The sequence below is a fragment of the Calidris pugnax genome, unplaced genomic scaffold (assembly GCF_001431845.1).
Source record: "Calidris pugnax isolate Ruff unplaced genomic scaffold, ASM143184v1 scaffold24, whole genome shotgun sequence".
NCBI classification, from domain to species: domain Eukaryota; kingdom Metazoa; phylum Chordata; class Aves; order Charadriiformes; family Scolopacidae; genus Calidris; species Calidris pugnax.
In genome coordinates, this window is record NW_015090922.1 from 8404470 (window position 1) to 8423805 (window position 19336).

The 19336-nt window shown below is 35.3% G+C and overlaps 1 protein-coding gene across 2 annotated transcripts in view; it reads left to right on the plus strand.

The window, feature by feature from the left end:
* UBR2 (ubiquitin protein ligase E3 component n-recognin 2) overlaps window positions 1-18055 on the plus strand; it is a 54268-nt gene extending 36213 nt beyond the window's left edge. For both annotated transcript variants that reach the window (XM_014950910.1, XM_014950909.1), the window contains exons 27-47: window positions 299-408; window positions 607-687; window positions 1450-1631; window positions 2353-2552; window positions 3420-3513; window positions 4463-4624; window positions 4989-5086; window positions 5685-5757; window positions 6561-6709; window positions 6804-6859; window positions 7277-7373; window positions 9584-9651; window positions 10160-10295; window positions 10930-11020; window positions 11538-11668; window positions 11934-12042; window positions 12289-12345; window positions 13586-13663; window positions 13953-14123; window positions 14817-14918; window positions 15735-18055. In XM_014950910.1, the coding sequence (XP_014806396.1) occupies window positions 299-408; window positions 607-687; window positions 1450-1631; window positions 2353-2552; window positions 3420-3513; window positions 4463-4624; window positions 4989-5086; window positions 5685-5757; window positions 6561-6709; window positions 6804-6859; window positions 7277-7373; window positions 9584-9651; window positions 10160-10295; window positions 10930-11020; window positions 11538-11668; window positions 11934-12042; window positions 12289-12345; window positions 13586-13663; window positions 13953-14123; window positions 14817-14918; window positions 15735-15876 (2387 nt within the window). In that variant the 3' untranslated portion in view covers window positions 15877-18055. The remainder of the gene's footprint in view (window positions 1-298; window positions 409-606; window positions 688-1449; window positions 1632-2352; window positions 2553-3419; window positions 3514-4462; window positions 4625-4988; window positions 5087-5684; window positions 5758-6560; window positions 6710-6803; window positions 6860-7276; window positions 7374-9583; window positions 9652-10159; window positions 10296-10929; window positions 11021-11537; window positions 11669-11933; window positions 12043-12288; window positions 12346-13585; window positions 13664-13952; window positions 14124-14816; window positions 14919-15734) is intronic.
* The last annotated feature ends 1281 nt before the right edge of the window (window positions 18056-19336 follow it).

The window sequence follows — 19336 nt, forward strand, 5'->3', positions numbered from 1 at the left end:
TTCTTCATGGCAGCTCCCAGGATGAAAACAGGCAGGCAGCACATACAGTGCATTTATCTTGTAAGAAAATGTAGTCTGTGAGCAAGACTTTTAAGACTGTTTCCTCTAACTTTTGGTGATTTAGAGGCTGTTTTTGAAAATGTTTGCAATGAAACAACATTTTGTGCCTATTTGTTGAAGGAATTCTTCAGCTGCTGAATGTATGCAAGTGTTGGCTTTTGCTTTTTTGTTGTTTTTAATGTTAGTGAATGATTAGTTTGTCAGTATAATAGGTTGTCCTCGTATGTTTTTTTCTCAGAACCAGGAGAGGCACCCAATAATTCCCCTAGTATACTAGCTATGCTAGAAACATTGCAAAATGCACCTCATCTGGAAGTGCACAAGGACATGATCAGATGGATATTGAAGGTAAATCTGTTTTATATAACTTTTGAAACTTTTGTAATTATATTGTGATGATTTCTCATGTTGATTTGTTTAACCTACTTTTTTTCCTTTTCTGGAATTCAACGTTGCTCATTATCTGCAGCATTATAGTATATACAGTTACATTCACGTCACAAACAAATTTAGTGGTGTTGATGTTTTGGGTTTTTTTTCTTACAGACTTTTAATACTATTAAGAAACTAAGAGAAAGTTCTTCTACAAGTCCTGTGGCTGAGACAGAAGGAAATATTATGGAGGAGGTAAAAGCAAGCTGTAACAGTTACCTGATCTGGACTGGGTCTGGGTTGTGACTAGCAAAGGGCTATATTTCTAATTGCAGCTTTAAATCAAAGATGGGAAACATCAGTGATTTCTGAAATTCTGTTTCACAGTTTATAGATCAAACCCATTTGTTTGAAAGACCTATTGGGAGATTCCCTGGCCTATTTTTCTTTGCTTTATACAATGTAGTCTCCAAAGCTTCAGCACGTTTACTGCCTAGAACTGTTAGTAGTACCGATCACGGTATTTAACGATTCTGTTCTTCCCATAATTTCAGACTCCTTGGAAAGTTGTTAAAAGAAATGGTGTCTGTGCATTTTACCATGCAGGTCATTCCAGATAAGCTCTGCTGATTCATGTGTCTTGACATGACATTCTAGACACTACACAAAGGCCTTGGAGCACTGTAGTACACTTAGGAATACAGCTAGTGTGGAGGAAGAGCAGCACTAGAGACCTGTCATGCACTTACCTTTTTATCTTACGAATGCTCAAGGGGAAGAGAAATACAAAATACAGTTAAAGGTTGAGTGGGAGAGGTACCCTTCTGCAGTTCTACCCGGCATTGAACATGAGCTAAAGAAAAGAGAGCACAAAATAACATTTGGTAGACTTTTCTTTTGTCACTTTGAGATTTTCATTGTTTGGAAGTTAGTACAAGTTACACATAGCAGTAGCTAAAATAAATCGTCTGTTGCAACAAGATTTTAAAAATGACTGAGTGAACAATACGATTTCAGAGTTCACGTGATAAAGACAAAGCTGAAAGGAAGCGCAAAGCTGAGATTGCCAGACTGCGCAGGGAAAAGATCATGGCCCAGATGTCTGAGATGCAACGGCACTTCATTAATGAAAACAAAGAACTCTTTCAGCAAACTTTGGAGGAGCTGGATACTTCAACCTCTGGAGTACATGAAAATAGGTAAAGGGATCTCATTTAAATTTTTTTCCTTTAACTGTTACGTTAGATTGTCCTATGGTTAGTGCTTTAAGAAGCGCTTTTTTTTTTTTAGTCTTTGTGGAAAACAATTCATAAGGTTTTTTGAGACCAAAAAAGCAGCAGTAAATGGAATTCTTTCCTCCCTCTTTCTGTCAAGATGGTGGGGTAAATATTGATTCTTCCCTCATCGCATCCTCATAGTACTTAACATAAACAAGTAAATAATTTTTTTAAATATAAAGTCATCCAATAAATTTTTAATAATACTGAAGAGAATATGCCACTAAACATCATAATTTGGAAATAGCTGATTATGTGTCTGTGGAGGGTCTGTGGAAGAAAATCTGCTTGTAGCTGGAAATGCGATTTGAAGCACACTAATGATTTTGTGGAGAAGTGGAGAGTGTTTTCAGAATTTATGTCAGGCACTTAAGGGATGGTGATGATGGAGGGTTGCAGATACAGTTTCTATGTTAAACTGGAGTGGGTAATGTTGGGAGGCCACTTTGGGAGAGTATGAATTTTTTCTGGAAAGTATATTCTGTTTCTGGGGAGATAGGAATTGTTGTATAAATGCCAAAACTATTTTTATCAGAGAGCATTTATCATAAAGCTTAAAAGCTCATTAATCACGCTTACATGATGATCTGATTTGTAATGTTTTTCAAATAATTCGCTCACTAGTGTTCTTTATATATTCTAGCCCTGTAATTTCAGATGCAAAACTCACAGCCTTGGGACCAGAGCAAACTAGAGTACCTGAACACAGACAGGTTGTTATGTGTATATTGTGTCAGGAGGAACAAGAAGTTAAAGTAGACAGCAGGGCTATGGTCTTGGCAGCATTTATTCAGCGATCAACTGTGTTGTCTAAAAATAGAAACAAAATTATTCCAGACCCTGGTAAGTAGTTTTCATAGTTGTCTTTGGTATCAATGAATGTCAAAGTTACTCTTAACATCCGCTTGCTTTCTTTTGAGACCATAACATTACCTTCTTATGTTAACTGTGTGATTGTGAATGACTTCATTATAATCAGTGGCAAAACTCCCATGTTTTTCTTGAGGTAGAAATGTATGTTCTAAATAATGTAAAATCATTGCAAAGCATTATCTAAATGTTCTGCCAACCATTTATGACAAATTATTTTTAACTGTTAAAAAACCCTTTAAAATCAGAAGTGTTTGTTCTTAAACTGCTCCTGTAACATTAGAGAGGGAGGAGGTGTTGATGTCGTGCTGTAAAAGCACAAGTTACACATTTCCTTCCTCTCGGTTATACAATCTGAAGTGCCTCTTTGCAAAGATAAAAAAAGCTTGGATTTAGGTAACTTTGTGAAACAGATCACAGTGATTAATGGCATTGTTACAAAGGTTTCTGTGGATTCTGTATATGTAAGCATATTGCGGATTTCGGCACTGAATCATTTTATGCTCTCCCTCTGAAGATTACTGGTCTTGGATTCATTGTTTAATGGTACTGAACCAACAAAACTGCAGGTAGATCTTGGGGACTTTTACTAGGGCCCAGCACCTCCGAAAGCGTGGTTTGAAGTCTTAAGTACAGCACTTATGCTCAAAACCAAATGACATTATACTTGTAAAAAATCTAAACAGTTTTAAGTTGTTGTGGATTAGTAATATGTTTTATGCTTCGTCAAATGAGTTGTGATAAAGTTTAATAACAACACAGTTGTGGTAATGTTTATCTGCAGTGAAGTCTTTTGCTAAAAGTTCATTTCAAGGTTGGTTTGTTTTATTTTATATACAGAAAAGTATGACCCGTTATTCATGCACCCAGACCTGTCATGTGGAACGCACACGGGTAGCTGTGGACATATTATGCACGCTCATTGTTGGCAAAGGTAAAATTACATTTCAGTTTTTCATCCAAATAGCGTGTCGTGCCATCAGTTTGCCTAATGGCACTAATTTTAATGGAAAAATTACTACCATGTAGTAAATTTAAAAAAAAAATGTGTTGAAGCGATTAAAACAGCTTTCTGTTGGAGGGTAGGGGAAGTAGAAATAATTATAATAAATACTGTAAACATGTTCCAAGTAATTTTCATTTATTATCTGTCATTTTGGTAAATAAGAATCCAAAGCCACACATGGCAGCTTTCATTCCCTTTGGTTGTTTATCCCTGTGCATAATCCCCTGTGGAGCACAACTATCTGAACACCGAAGCTCAGATTTTTTGGGCATTTTGCAGTTCAGTAGTAAACATGTTCCTATTGCTTCTTAGGCTCTTTACTGAAGTATTAAATGACAGTGCATCCCTTGCGCTCTTCCATCATGTTTTAATTTGAAGTAGAAACATCTGTGACCTGGTTCAAGATCATCTTCAACTTAAACGCAATTTTATCCTTTTTCATAGGTTTTTTTATTCAACCTTTTTCAGTTATTTTTATTCTAATGGAATATGCACATGGATAGTGCTCATGGCACCTCCTTTAATTTCATGTGAAACTTAAGAATTTTGTTTTTTTTAATCCTTCAACATTCTCTCTACCTCCCCCCCTTTCCTTCTTTTTTTTCTTCTAAATAGAAGTTGCTAAAGAACAGAACTTAAATGTGATTTTAACAGCCCAATGATCTTCAACACTCTGGGGAATTTTGGCTGCCAAAAGCTGGGGATAGTCTGCAGTTAGTAATGCTTTGTCAGTCAGAGGGTAGAGCTTTTTGCTTCAGATAATTCTTTTATGTATATTTGGGAAAAGGCAAAACAGTGTCTTCACGAGAGTTCATTAATTTGTATGTTAAAGTAATGTTTTAATAATTTGCCACTAATATCTTGCTCTTTTCTAAAGGTATTTTGATGCTGTCCAAGCAAAAGAGCAACGAAGACAGCAAAGATTACGAGTGCACACAAGTTATGATGTAGAAAATGGTGAATTCCTTTGCCCGCTTTGTGAATGCTTAAGCAACACCGTTATTCCTCTGCTTCCTCCACCAAGAGTTTTGTTTAACAGGTCTGTTTGCTTTATAAATGTCCTCAATAAATGTAAAAAACAAAATCCCAAACAAGCCACACTCCTAAACCCCCTTTCAAAATGTTTATTATCTTCTGTTTTGATAATTTCAACTGAATTGGCTGCCTCCTTATTTTGGTTTATGGACCTTCCTTGGTTATTGTATAGCATGGAATTTAGAGTGTGAAAGGACAGTGAAGTGTAGGGCCTGCAGGAAAAGAATGGAAGGTAAAGAAATATATGGGCAACAGAGATAGAGCCTGTTAAGACACAGAAGAACCTGGACTGCCTATGAAATACAAAATCTATATATAGTTTGTTCTTAACTAATGTGTTAATTCTGTTTATATATATTTTTGGACAGGTTAGACTTTTCAGGCCAACCAAACCTATCTCAGTGGATCAAAACAATATCCCAGCAAATAAAAGCGCTGTATTTACTTCGAGATGAAGATGGTGCAAGTAAGTCTGAGGAAATGTGTGTATTTGTATTTGAAAGTCATAGAATCATTTAGGTTGGAAAAGACTCTTAAGATTGAGTCCAACTGTTAACCTAACACTACTCAGTCCACCACTAAACCGTGTCCCCGAGTGTCACGTCTGCACATCTTTTAAATACCTTCAGGGATGGTGACTCAACCACTTCCCTGGGCAGCCTGTTCCAATGCTTGACAACCCTTTCAGTGAATAAATCTAAAGAATTTTTCCTAATATCCAATCTAATTCCCCCCAGCACAACTTGGAAAACATTTCCTCTTGTCCTATCACTTGTTACTTGGGAGAACAGACTGACAACCGCCTCATTGCAACCTCCTTTTTCACGTAGCTGTAGAGAGCGATGAGGTCTCCCCCCAGCCTCCTTTTCTCCAGATTAAACAACCCCAGTTCATGAAAAGACCAAATATTATGGTCTTACCACAGTGGACTTGGGAGATGGTGGCAAAAGTGGCAAGAGTAGCTTGGTATTTTGGTTTCTGGTAATGTACTCCTGCACCTTTTTATAATGTAAAAATTGTGTATAGATGAATAATCATTATTTTATTACTACTTGTTTCTACAGGCAATTCTGCTAATTCAGAAAAAATGGATCAGCTGCAATTACCTGAAGGATTTAGACCACATTTCAAACCGAAGTACGTATTTACATATTAATAATTCATTAAAACTTCATCATGAAGTAGTAACCTGAAAATAGAATATGACTTCTGTGCTATAAGATCTCACTAATTAAGGCAAAAATACGAATTTTGCCTTAATTAAAAAAGTTGATCCTATTATTATGATGGTATTGAAGTCAAACCACAAGTAGTAAATAATGCAGTAGAATTTCAGAGGCAGATCTGATGTGTGGATGTGCAGAGCCAATGTTGCTGTTGTATAAATTTCAACATCAGGATTAAGCTTTCTGCCCCTATTAGTTGTAACTGGGTGAAGGACTCATCATTATAACTCAGCATTACAAGTAAAACATCAAGTTAAGGCTATGAAATGGAGAGTATGTAATATGTAATTTCAGCTACTATGTTATGTTTGTATTTGAGACTGCTCCTTGGGGAGAAAGCAGTGAAATTCATTACATGGTACAAACATTTAACTGCCAATTGCACACAAAAATGCACCAATGATAGATTTTTCCCCCCATCAGTCACACATAGTTCCTTTTAATTTAGTCTTAACTGTATTATATTGGAAGACTGGATATTCTTAGTGCTAAAAAATGAGAGAGATTCCTTTCAAATAATAAAAAAGTATTTGGGAGTGTATCTGTCACTGAAAAGAGGTTACAGAATATGAGAACCAAAGAAAGAAAGATACTGGAGTTCTCAATTTTTTAAGATCCAGGCGTTCAGCTATAGGGTGAATGCTCATCATTAAAATTACTGTGCTGCCAGTAGAGAAAAAAAATGAGTTAGTAATATTGTTTTCTTTGTTTCAGGAATCCTTATTCTGAGAGCATAAAAGAGATGTTGACAACTTTTGGTACAGCAACATACAAAGTAGGCTTGAAGGTTCATCCAAATGAAGAAGATCCACGTGTACCTATAATGTGCTGGGGAAGCTGCGCTTACACAATACAGACAATAGGTACTTAATGTGTTCATTGTCCTCCTTTATATGTGAATTTCAGAATTTATTTAAATTCATGGCATTGAAATATTTTGGGGTTTTTTTTTTACAGAACGAATTCTAGCTGATGAAGATAAGCCATTATTTGGTCATTTACCTTGTCGACAGGTAAGGACCAAGTAGCAATTCCTTTCTGAATTGGTGGAAGAAGAGGGAATTATGTTTCTTTAATGTAAAATATCTAAATTTTAAATTACGGTTATTTGATCCCACTGTTTTGTCAATCAGTGTATGATTATTAATCTATGTAAAAATCAAATCTAGCAAAGCTATTATGGATTTTTTTGTATAAATGCACAGTTTGGTAAGGCCAGGGTTTCTCATGGTAACAGTCAAAATAAGAACACTGAAGGGAACTGTATATTTGCATAAACATAACCGTCTTTGTTATACACTTAGACACTCAGACTGCTCCCATAGACTGCAGCTGAGGGGCCTGAAAAGAATGCTGTATGTCAAAAGACCTTTTCATATTGAGGAACTTCGTTAACTGTGGCAGTGTCTCTTTTTCTTTGTTTTTTAAAGGATGACTGCCTTACGTCATTAACAAGATTTGCAGCAGCTCACTGGACAGTTTCATCTCTTTCGGCAGTACAGGGTCACTTTTGTACTCTCTTAGCATGTAAGTTCACCACCTTATTCTGGTTTTTACATATATACAAATATAGTAAGATGCTTACAGAATGATTGTTAACCTTGATTGACAAGAAGATGGTTTTATGTAGTGGTTTTAATCAATAGACCAAGAGCTGGTATTTTCATATGTGTACCTATGCATATTTGATCATACCGTGGAAAAAAAAAAGACATTTCTTTTGTTCTGTGGTTCCAAGATACATTTCAAGAGAAGCGTGAGTATTTTGCTTTGAAGGAGTTCTGATGATTCTTCCCTGCATTTATGTTGCTGCTTTATGGAAAGGTACTTAGAGCAAAGGAGAGGGAAGTGTGGCCCTTCATAAAAGAAAAGTGAAACACTGGAACTTTAAAGAGGAAGAAATTAAGTTTAATATAGTATTGAAAGGAAATAGGATATTTGCAGAGATACGTAATACATCTGCAAACTTCTCTGCCTTTGAAAAGTAGGATCTGTGATAACACAGGACTTAGTATGTAATGTCATATATTAGTTGAGAATTTTAATGAGAGCAGCCAAGAAGTTCCAAGCTTGAAGCATTTTCAGATACAGATGGAAAATCTGAAGTTCAGCCTACTGCAGTAGTTACCCATGAGAGGACTATTCTGAAGGAGTATTACAAAATGGGATGATTTTAATATTTATGGTCAGTAGAGCAGGGAAGTGCATTCCTATACTGAAATTACTAGCAGAATTGATACCAGCTACTTCAGCAAACAGTTAGCAGCTTTATGGGGAAGAACTGAATTGACATCAGTCTGTAGCAGTAATGATTGAGCTGTTTTCTATGTGAAGCAGAAGAGAAAATGTTGCTAGATATTTGACTGGAACTTTGTAGTGTAGGGTGTTCTGCGTACTTTGCATTTTCTTGAAAACTGGAATCAATGTTTCTTCAAAGCTCTTCTTCCCTCCAGCTGACAGAAGCAATTGTGCTGCTTTTATTTTTATGAAGGAGAACTGTTTGCTATTTTATTTTATTTTTCAAGGCTAGAAATAAGGAAAATTATTAGTTCGATCTGTCAGTATTCTCTGAACTATTTATACATAAAGATAACTTACTGAATAAAAGTTTGGGTTGGGAAGTCACTTGCCCTGGTCACATTTTTGATAGAAGCATATTTTAGACTTTTGGGTTGAGTTCTGTGGCTATATGCTTACAAAAGTAAAAGCATTTGGAATCTTGAGTAGTGGTGAAATGTTTGCTAATAGAAATAGCTTCAAAATGTCACAGATCTTCAGCTGTTAATTTTCTGGCAGTAAGGCAGCAGTCTTCAACTGAAGTATTTCTAAGTTACTGTGGTAAGGCTATTTTTGACTGTAGTAGTGTTTTATACTTGGTAGTTTAATGCTTATAGCTACATTGTAAAACTATTCTCAAAGCTGCAGTTTGAACTCTTTTATTGTAAATCAGATTTTACTGCTTGGAGTAAAGAAGTTTGCAATTGTTCCTTGATTGCTGTTCTACAGAGATTGTAACATTTTCAAAACACTTCACTTGTATTTGCTTTCAGATGGAGTTTACTCCATTACTTGAAATTTATTAAGAGTGTGAATTTCTGTTGACAGCTGGAGTGCTTTGGTTAATACTTTGTGGTTATTGTGAACGTGAATACTACAGAGATAGAGAGACCAATACCTAGCTCTTTCTTAATTAGAGATAAAATAATGAATTTAAGAGACTCTTTAGCAATGCATTTTTGAGTCCACAAGGCAAATGAGTTACGTGAGGCAAATTTAGGGAGCCATGTAAAGCTAAGTGAGTTCCAAAAGCTTCCTTTGAGCAGCTGTCCAACAGACAACAATTAGTGCTTCTGTTTAGTCACTAGCATTTGAGCTTATTTCTGCGGCAGAGCTTGAGATACCCTCTCGTTTTGTCTCCCACTGGAAACCTAAGCAACGAAAGAAAGTCACTATGGGAGTAGTGAATGGCAGCACTTTACTTTGTTATAGTTACTTTGGGTTTGTTTCGTTTCAATACAGTATAGTCAAGTAGGCAAGAGTCTTTTCCACTAGTGTTGACCAACTCTTGAATTCACACCTTTCTGGCCAAAATAGGTATATTTGTATTTTAAATAGTTTAAGCATATAAACCAAGGGGGCAGAAACCAAGGCTCTCATTTTGCAACCGAAGTACACTAAAATCTTCTCATATATAAATGTTCAATTAATAAATTTATTTTCCTCTCTAAAATGCTCAGCACTGGTGCCTAATGAAAAAAATGGAAATCTTCCTTGCATACTTGATATTGACATGTTTCATTTATTGGTAAGTATTCTGTAATATATATTAATAGTGTTTTGATCCAGTTGTCACTATGTCAAAACTTCATTGAAAACTTTATCTTTACTCTTAGTTGGGAACCTTTCAAGATGTTGAGGTTTTTAGCATTTTTTCATTACTTAATACGGTTTAAAGACTTCTTTTGTTGCAAGTATTCTTATCTATAAATAGGTAAGAGGTAAAATGAGGCAGAATGTATACTCTTTGGATGTTAAAAAAAACCCAAACAAACAAACAAAACCCCCAAAAAACCAAAACCAACCCCCTCCCCATAAACCACAAACGAAAAATAACAAACACCCCCAAGCAAACAAATCCTCAGAAAAACCTGATAGTTAATCATTGTTTCCTTAAATAATGGCTGGCTAATGAACTTCAAAATTCGCTTTACAAGGTATGCTGCCTTCAAAGGGTATAGTTACAGCACGAGCAGAGAAAATGGGAAGATTTGAAAAGAAAAGGTATATACCAGCTTTCTTGTTTTCTTTTACAGGTAAGCTTGGTGCTCTCTTTCCCTGCCATACATTGTCAGGATTTTTCAGGGGTTAGTCTTGGCACTGGAGATCTTCACCTGTTTCATCTTGTCACTATGGCACACGTGGTACAAATTTTACTTACCTCATCAACAGGTAATGCCACTTTCTTTCAACTTATATTGAAATGAATCCTCAAATCTGTACTTGGAAAACACTGAAGGTGCTATTGGCAAATGTATGCAGTTTACAGCTGCAAAACAACATTGCTGGTGCTCTCTCTTTCAGCCCATAGAAAGTATTAATAAATTGTACTCAAGAAAGTTCAGTTTTCAGTCTTTACTGCTTAACACTGGCCATTTTTCGGAGCGTAGCTAGTCATGAGTCCTAGCTTTCCAGCTGATGTAGCAGTGCCTGGAAGTGTTTATTGCAGACTTGGCTTAGACGTTGCATGATGAATAAGTTGTGGTGAGGGAAGGAATCAGCGTGTCTTCTGGCAAGAGGAGCTGGATAAGGTGTAGTATGCCAAAAGCAAAGAACTCCAAGCAAGGATATTAGGAAACCCAACCAATCAAACCAGTAAACCAACACCTCACTGGAGTTGACAGTAGCATAAACTTACCACACGAGATCTGCAGCAGAAAACTTTTCCCCAGTATATATCATACTGTAGTACAGTGGATTGTTTTGCTTTATTTTGGCCTTTTTCTCAAAACTTGAAAAATTACTTTCTTGCTGTGTAAACATGTATATATGAAGTAACTTGATTTTTATTTTTTTTCCTGTTCAGAAGAGAATGGCATGGATCAAGAAAACACTAACAGTGAAGAGGAAGTAGCTGTGCTTACACTGTATAAATTTCTTTGCCAGTGTACAGGAAGGTAAAAGGATGATCTTTTGATAAAATCTAATAATATTTTTTTCTTGGATTCAACATTAACTACTGACTGAATTCTATATACTAATTCTACCAAAGATGAGACTTTTAGCTTGGAAGCTCTTGCATCTTGTTTCTTATCTGCTACCTCTGCATAGAATTCTCAAGTAACTATCCCTAGAAATTCCTCTGTTTGTGCTCATGATGAAGATTATGCTCTGGAACAATTTTTTTAGTCAGTTTGCAGATGTGTAGAATCTGGAATTGGCAGTGTCTGAATACAGAAAACTTGTTAGGATCTGAAATGTCTCTGAAGTTTTCTTTAATTTACTGTCCCAGTTCGTTACATTTTTATGAATGTTTCATTCTTTTTCTTGGAATTAGCTTTGAAATAAACACTTTGCATAATGCTTGTTTCAACGGAAGTTAGTAAATTAAATGAAGTATGACTGAAGACTTACTAAATAGAGCTTTCAGACTGAAATGATTAAATAAAACTTTAAAAATTGTGTTTCCTTAAGTGCCTTGAAAGAAATTTCCTCAGGCTGGCACCTGTGGAGGAATCTAAAAGCTGGAATCATGCCTTTCCTGAGATGTTCTGCTTTGTTTTTCCATTATTTAAATGGAGTCCCAGCACCCTCAGAATTGCAAGGTACTGTCTGCTTTGTATTAAATCAGCTTTTCAAAATATACAAACGTTTATGGACAAAATAAATGACATTTAAAATATCTTTTCTGAAGAAGCTGAATGAATGAATGGGTTTGTTACCAGTGCAAAATCGTATCTGTGATGAAATACAGTTCAAAAAAAAAAAAAAGCACAGCTGTCCTATTTAGGGCTGTATTTCATTTATTGTACTTATTGTAATTTAAAATAATGCAGTATATATGAGAATTCTACTTTTATTTTTTTACAGTAAATGGAACAAACCAGTTTGAACACTTATGTAGCTATCTTTCCTTGCCAAACAACCTCACTTGCCTTTTTCAAGAAAATAGTGAGATTCTGAACACGTTAATAGAAAGGTAAGTCATATTTTTATGCTTAATTTAAATATAGTAGAGTTTTGCATAAGATAGTAATGTAAGTATTCTCCCAGGAGTGCGTATATAGAAATTAGTAGATTTTGAAAAGCATTTGTGAAAGAAGTGTTTTGAAAGAAATAATTTTGATTGTAGAGATTATTGAATAGATGTACTTTGGAATTTTTACTTGTTTTTGGAAAGTATAATCCATTGAAGTTAAAAGCCAATTTTTTTTCTTTCTTGTAGTTGGTGTAGTAACAATGAAGTAAAAAGATATCTAGAAGGCAAGAGACATGCTATCAGGTAAACATGGAGAAATTTTAAGCAGAGACGGGGACAAATTTTAAAATTTTTATCCAAATATTTTTTCTAATGGCGGTTTATAATATAATATCAATTCTGCTTTATTGAAAGACAAAGATATTAGAGGGTAAGCAAAGACATTGGAATTTTGTAAGAAAAGTGAAATATTGCTTAAATTAGTAGATTTTAAAGGCAAAGTTAACTATTATAACTTTATTTAGACTGAAGTAATTAGAGGCCATAACATTTCTTCCCATGTTTCCTATAGTAGATTTGTACCTTCTGATTCAGAAAGTATGTATGCTGTTGCTAAAAGACATATATAACCTTTGTTGAAAAATACCAGGCACTGAAGAGATTTTCGAAGAATCCTAATGCTTAAGTGAAATCAACACTGAGTCAGTTGCTAAAAAGAAAATTTGCTTTTAATGCATTTCTACTTGCTAAGCAATTGAATTCAAAGCACATTTAATGCTTAGTGGGTGTAGAAAATGTTTGGGGTGAATGAAATCTGGGTAAAAACAGTGGTTATCAATTGCCCAAATAATTATAAATTAGCGTGAGGTTCACAGTGCCCATATTTTAATCTTCTGCGCTAAATACATAAAGTTATTGTATGTATTGTACATACAATAAGGCTAAGGGACAAAAAATAAAAATTAATCACTTCATCTGTTAACTATCAGGCTATTAACAGAATAACATGCAATCAGAGTATTCTTATTGTATAATTGATTTCCTGTGTGATTGTTGGGATTTTTTTCCATGTGTTCCTCCTGCTGATCCTTACCCGCTCTTCCCAAGATTTTCCAACTTGACAGTGATTTTTTTTTTTTCTCTCAGCATGTTCTTGTACGTTGCTTCTGTTACACACCTCTATTTAAATTTCATCATCTAGTTTGTGTTATTTCTAGAGTTTAAGATATTAAGAGTTTAAGAAATTAAGATTAAGATATGTAACGTGAAAAAAATTAACTTTTAACTGTTATTTCTAAAGATATAAATATCTGATATTAAATAGATCCTTTTCATTGCATGAATATTTAATTCTCTTCAGGATACAAGTTCTCTGAACTTGTGACAGACTATTTTCTGTTCAGTTTGAAGAGAAGAGGAAAACTTAAAAAAATTATTTATTCCCAGATGCTGTTTAAATGAGTTAGAAAAACATGAATGAGTTTGAAATCACTGTGTATTATTTGTTGAAATATGAGTGGTTAATTTGATTACTTTATTCTAGCTATGCAAGAGAATCCAACAAATTGATAGACCTTCCGGACGACTACAGCTGCCTCATTAACCAAGCATCCAATTTCTCGTAAGTTGTGTGCAATTAGTGAGGACCCCTGAAGTCTTTGGCTCCTTTTGGTGAACTGGGAAATCTCAAACATGAAAGTCTCAGAAGGATGTTTGTAGAATCAGAGAGTTAATGGCACATATTGATTGTCGTCACTTCCAGCATGTGTTTCAGTGAAATAGAAATTACAGGGATCAGTATAACTGTTAACTGTACAAATGTTCAAAAGTACTTTTGAATCTTTTTACCACCTAGAGTTAATACATACAATGGATTTTTTTTTTTTTTTTTTTATTTCGCTTAACAAAAGGTGTCCAAAATCAGGTGGTGATAAAAGCAGAGCCCCAACATTGTGCCTTGTGTGTGGGACCATGCTGTGTTCTCAGAGTTACTGCTGTCAGACTGAGTTAGAAGGAGAAGATGTTGGAGCCTGCACTGCACATACCTACACCTGTGGTTCTGGAGTGGGCATATTCCTTCGGTAAGGGGCTGAACACCTCTACTTGTATTGCTAGGTTAGATGCTGTGTGTGGGCATGACATATATAATTCTAGAAATGTGGTTGTAGGGGTGGTTTGTAAAGGCAGGGGTCTGTTAATGGCGGGGCTGCCTAAAACCTGGAGTGCATTCAGCTTCCTTGTACGTTGGTGTAAAGCTCAGAGGTTGTTCCTTTGAAGATAAGGCATCGTGCAAAATGTGAATTTCATTTGACAGTGAATTGCTTTTTCTTTGTGTGTTTATTTCCACTCAAGTTTTACACAATAATGAAGGTAAATTCCTTGATTTTTGTCATCCTTGTCGCTGCTGTTGAAAACATGAAAATTAATTTTAGTTATCTTCCTGCATACAAGGAAAGGTTAGGTAATGCCTGTTTTCACTTTGGGAAAAGATTAGTGAGAGATGACAGTGTTTTATTTTCTTGTCGTGGTTGTGTAGAGTGTTTTACACAGACTGCAAATAATACATTTGCAACTACATTGTTTTTTAACTGCTACCAAGGAGTTATAACAGGAAGAGAATAAGATCTTTAGTTGTTTTGTTTTTTTAAAGAACCTTTAAAAGTCTGTACGTGCAGATTACGCAGAATGAAAATAGGTGTGAATTGGAAAAGCAGTGTCTATGAAAATATGAGGAACTCTTCGCCTAAAAAACTCTTCTCTGTGTTTCTCTCTAGAGTACGAGAATGTCAGGTGCTATTTTTAGCTGGAAAAACAAAGGGCTGCTTTTATCCTCCTCCTTATCTCGACGATTACGGAGAGACAGACCAGGGACTCAGGTAAATGTTTTTAAAAATATATCTTTTAAAGACAGGAGATCTAAAACTATCTGTTTTGTAAAATACACTTCTATATTAACTTTTTATTTTAATTATATATGTAACACTATATTTTTACATTTATTTTAATTATATAGGTAATACTATATTTGTACATTGCTGCTGCATCTAATATCTTCAAACATTTTAATGCTGATATGTATTTTTAAACTAAAAATATTTAATGGAAGATCCTTCCCAGGTTATAAACAGTTGGCTTGAGGTGTAAAAGCTTAAATCTTTTTACCATCTGCAAAGTTGCCTAGAAAATAAGGCTGCAAATTTTATTTGTATATAGTGCATTTATTTGTATAATCTCTGTTAATTTGATAGCAAGTGAAAGTACTATGTTATGATTTTATTTAACGTGGTAGTTTTTTGTCTTAACCATATCTGTGCTTCCTGTGAGGATAGTTCAGGGAATTAAATATTGTTAATGCTTGCTACTTCTGAAACTGCTTAAAATGACAGAATATGAGCTGGTTCAGCAAGGAAAGATTGCTGAGAACCTACGTTCAGACTTCTGTGGTCTGAACGTGAGATTCCCAAAGGCTGGAGAGAACTCTTGAGCCATAAGGGTGGGGGACCAGACGAGATAGTGCTCCAGTTTACTAATCAAAGTGTCTGCTGGTGTGCTCTGACAAGAGAATTATGTGAAAGGATTAGCTAAATATTGTGGTTTTTTAAAGGGTTACCTAATATTTAGTATGTGCATCTGGGTGTTTGTGCTTAGTTGCAGTGTTTTGTCATTCCTAATAAGTTTTGTCTCCTTTTCAGACGCGGGAATCCCTTACATCTGTGCAAAGAACGATTTAAAAAGATTCAAAAACTCTGGCAGCAGCACAGTATCACAGAGGAAATTGGACATGCACAGGAAGCAAATCAAACACTAGTTGGCATTGATTGGCAGCATTTATAATGGTTATCTGCTGAATACTGGAACTTTATTAAGATTTTTGTAATTTGGTAAGCTTTTCAATGGAGGGATTAGGAAAAAAAAAAGTCTGAGGAAAAAAAAACCCACAAACCCAGTCCTGTTATTTAATCTTTGTTTTATGATGTATTTCATAAAGGTACCAGTTAACATTAATCAAGTAAACTTCTTTCTAGGTAAGCAAGTTTTATTAGTCCTATAATTTGCACTGTGCTTCCTTCACAGAAATGTCTTGGGTTATAAACCTGGGCAAATGAACTTGAGTTTCTGATAAAAAAAAAAAAAAAGAATGACTCTTTTTGGAAGTCTATGATTTTTCTTACAAACTGCAAGAGAAAAAGACTGCTGAAACAGAAACTAGATAGAGCACAATTACGGATTGTGTTTTGCCCCTTGCTAGTAATCTGAGCCGTTTTATTTATTATTCTGCATTTTAATACTTAAGCTGTGTGTACATGCAATGGAATGAAGTAAGGAAGCAAATAATGTAGCAAATGGATGTTTCTGTCTGCATCAGTGGATAATTCACTCTTTCACTTGGTGTATCTAAAACGATTTTGTCATTTGTACTCTTGCAGCTTTCTTGCTTCCGGTTGTTTTTTTAACTAAAAAAACCTAACACTAGCTTTACAAGTAAAATAATTTAATTTAAAGCTTTTTCCAGAGCATTGCACTCTTTAGAATTTATGTAGTTTGTAATTTGAATTTAGCTGGGAAACCCTTTCACTTTCAATTATGTGATTGGTTATTGGTATTCAAGGGTTGACATTGTGCTTTAGAAGATATTTTAAGACACAGACAATACGTAAAATGTCATGAAAGCTAACTTTATGTTAATTTGCAGAAGCACAGAGGATATTTTCTTCATTTTTGTTAACAGTCAACTTTTAAGGTGCAAATCCCATCTCCTTTTTGTTGCAGACAAACTGAATGGTTTCCTTTTGGCTTTGAAGGGCCACAGCCACACTGCCCACATTTTTGCATTGATTCATTCTTTTTTCTGTTGTCCCATCAAGTATATTTACTTTTTGGCTTGATTTAAAGCTCTGTAAAGATGTTTGCATATAGTATATTTTATAAATATATTCTATAACTGCGCAGATTTGCACTTGATATGAGGGTGCCTGAAGGCAGTGAGTTTTCTAGCTGTATGTAATTAGACCGCCAAGGTGTCTCTAAAAAGTGACATTATGCTTATTGATTTAAAATAAAATCTGTTACCTTTATCTCTCCTATCTTCTGACAAATTAGTAAAATCTTAATTTACATAGTTCTGTTTCCTTAATAATCTGTGATTCTTTTAGTTAAGTCTTACGTTTTGACTACATCTTCAACCCAGATAAGCAGTCCCTTTACTGTCTGCCATGTCTTCAGTTACACTTGGTCTGACTGAATTGTTTCTATTTTTACAGATTTAATGCTTCAGAAAAATTTTGTATATTCATGGTGTACAGGACAATTTTTCAAACATTCAGTAACAGTATTGAGTGAAGATGTGAAATATGAAATAAAGAAACTTGTCCAATGTTGATTTCCCTTTTCTTAACAACAGTACCAGGCTACTTTTGTCTCTATTACCTGTTGTAATTCTAATCATTTGTATATTGCTGTCACTTTTTATAAAGAGACATGCAGAAGTTGCAGGGGAAAGAAAAAAAAAAAAGACATTAATGCTCTGCCTTCCCTTAGTTAAGCTGGTTGGTATATCAACAATTTTCTGTGCACGGTACTTAAAAAACCACACTTTTTTTCGTGATGTAACTATTCCTTTGCAGAGAGTCTTGCTTCCTAAACTGTGTGCCACGATTTCACATAATGTGTCACTGCATTGGAAAGCTCTTTTTTCCTGTAAGCATAATATTAAAAAAATAGTTTATGATACTGACAGGTTTCTCTGTGCAAAGCAAAATACTGACAGCAAGAAGGTGTTTTTTTCTCTGGGATCAGAGTTGGAGACTGCAAGGTTGAATAGGTTGGCAAAATTGTGACCACAAATAGCTGCAAAGTACACAATTTATCATTTTTTTGCAAGTTAAGTCATTCTTTACTCAAGACTTCTATTTTCTGATTTGGTTTGCATGTATTTATATTAATGTAGAAATATTTATAACATTGTTTCAGTATGGGGGATATAATAACTGTAATAAATTGGCTATAACTTTAACATTTGCGGATTTTGTGTACAATCTACAGTGTATTATGGGTTTGGGGGGAGAAAATAACATCAACAAAAAACCCCACAAAATCCCCAAGCCAGAAACCATCACAAGAGAAAACAAACGAAGCTGAAAGCATCAAGTAAATGCTTGTAGTGTTGACATTAAATAAGTACTTTTTAAACATTGTTTTTAGAATTTTGCTGATCTTGTTCTTTCAAGTGTGTCACCTTGTTAATCACAAGCTGAAAGAAATACCTGGATGTGCAACATCTGCAATTTCCCGGCTGAAAATGTAAGGTGATTATACTATTAGTGTCATTTGCTTCAGTCAGCTAAACCTTTCTTGACCTCTACCAAAAAGTCTGATCATCTTTTTAAAGGATTGTAAATTATATTTTAGAAAGGGATGAGGGTTGAGGTTCGCATCAGTAATGGTTTTTTACTCTGTTCATACTTGAAGATAGCACTCTGTACTCTCTGCAGTCTGCCATAGGAGGCCCTCTTCCTTCCTCAACAAGTGTGGCCACAAACACCTTCTCTTCTGTCCTTTTACTTCTGCCCTGTGAGCTCTCAGGCTCCAGCCCTGGCATCTCATTTAAGTGCATTTTATTTTATGCTAAATGACTTGATGTTTTCTTTAGAAGCTACATCACTGATCACTTTCTCTGTGGAGGAGAAGCTGGATGCTCGAGTTACTGTGAAAGCACCTTCAGCACAAAACCCCACCTTGTTTCCTTTCTGGAGGGTTAAATTGCAAGAGGGGAGTTAAATCTCAAACCCCTTCACAGAAGAGTCCTGTTGTGATCAACTGAGTTTGCAGTCTGCCTCCCTGCTGCCCTGGACTCCCCTTCTTTCTGGGAATTACCTTTGGCAAGAAGCAGTGGCTCTGTGTTTCCATCCCACTGTTGAGATTTTTCGTTATTGAGTTAAATATGACAGTGTGAAACAGTTTTGTCTGGAATATGAGCCCCTGGGGAATGCCATTTGTAACTGGTTGGTGTCCAACTGTTCATTGCTGCCCTCTGAGCTGGGTTTCTCTCTACTTTGCACTCTAGTCTCCATCTCCCCATGTTGGTTACGAGGACGCTGTCTGAAACCACATGGCAAGTTTTTCTAAAGAGAGACATTCACTTTACAGAAAAAGTAGTTTTACAGCAATTTTGATTTACTAAGAAGCAGAAGAGGAACAGGCCTTTAAACCAACCCAAGGAGTGTTGAATGATTTTGTGTATCAGCAGGTCAGGGAGGCTCTCTCTGATAACATCAAAGAAATTCTGGGTTGATCT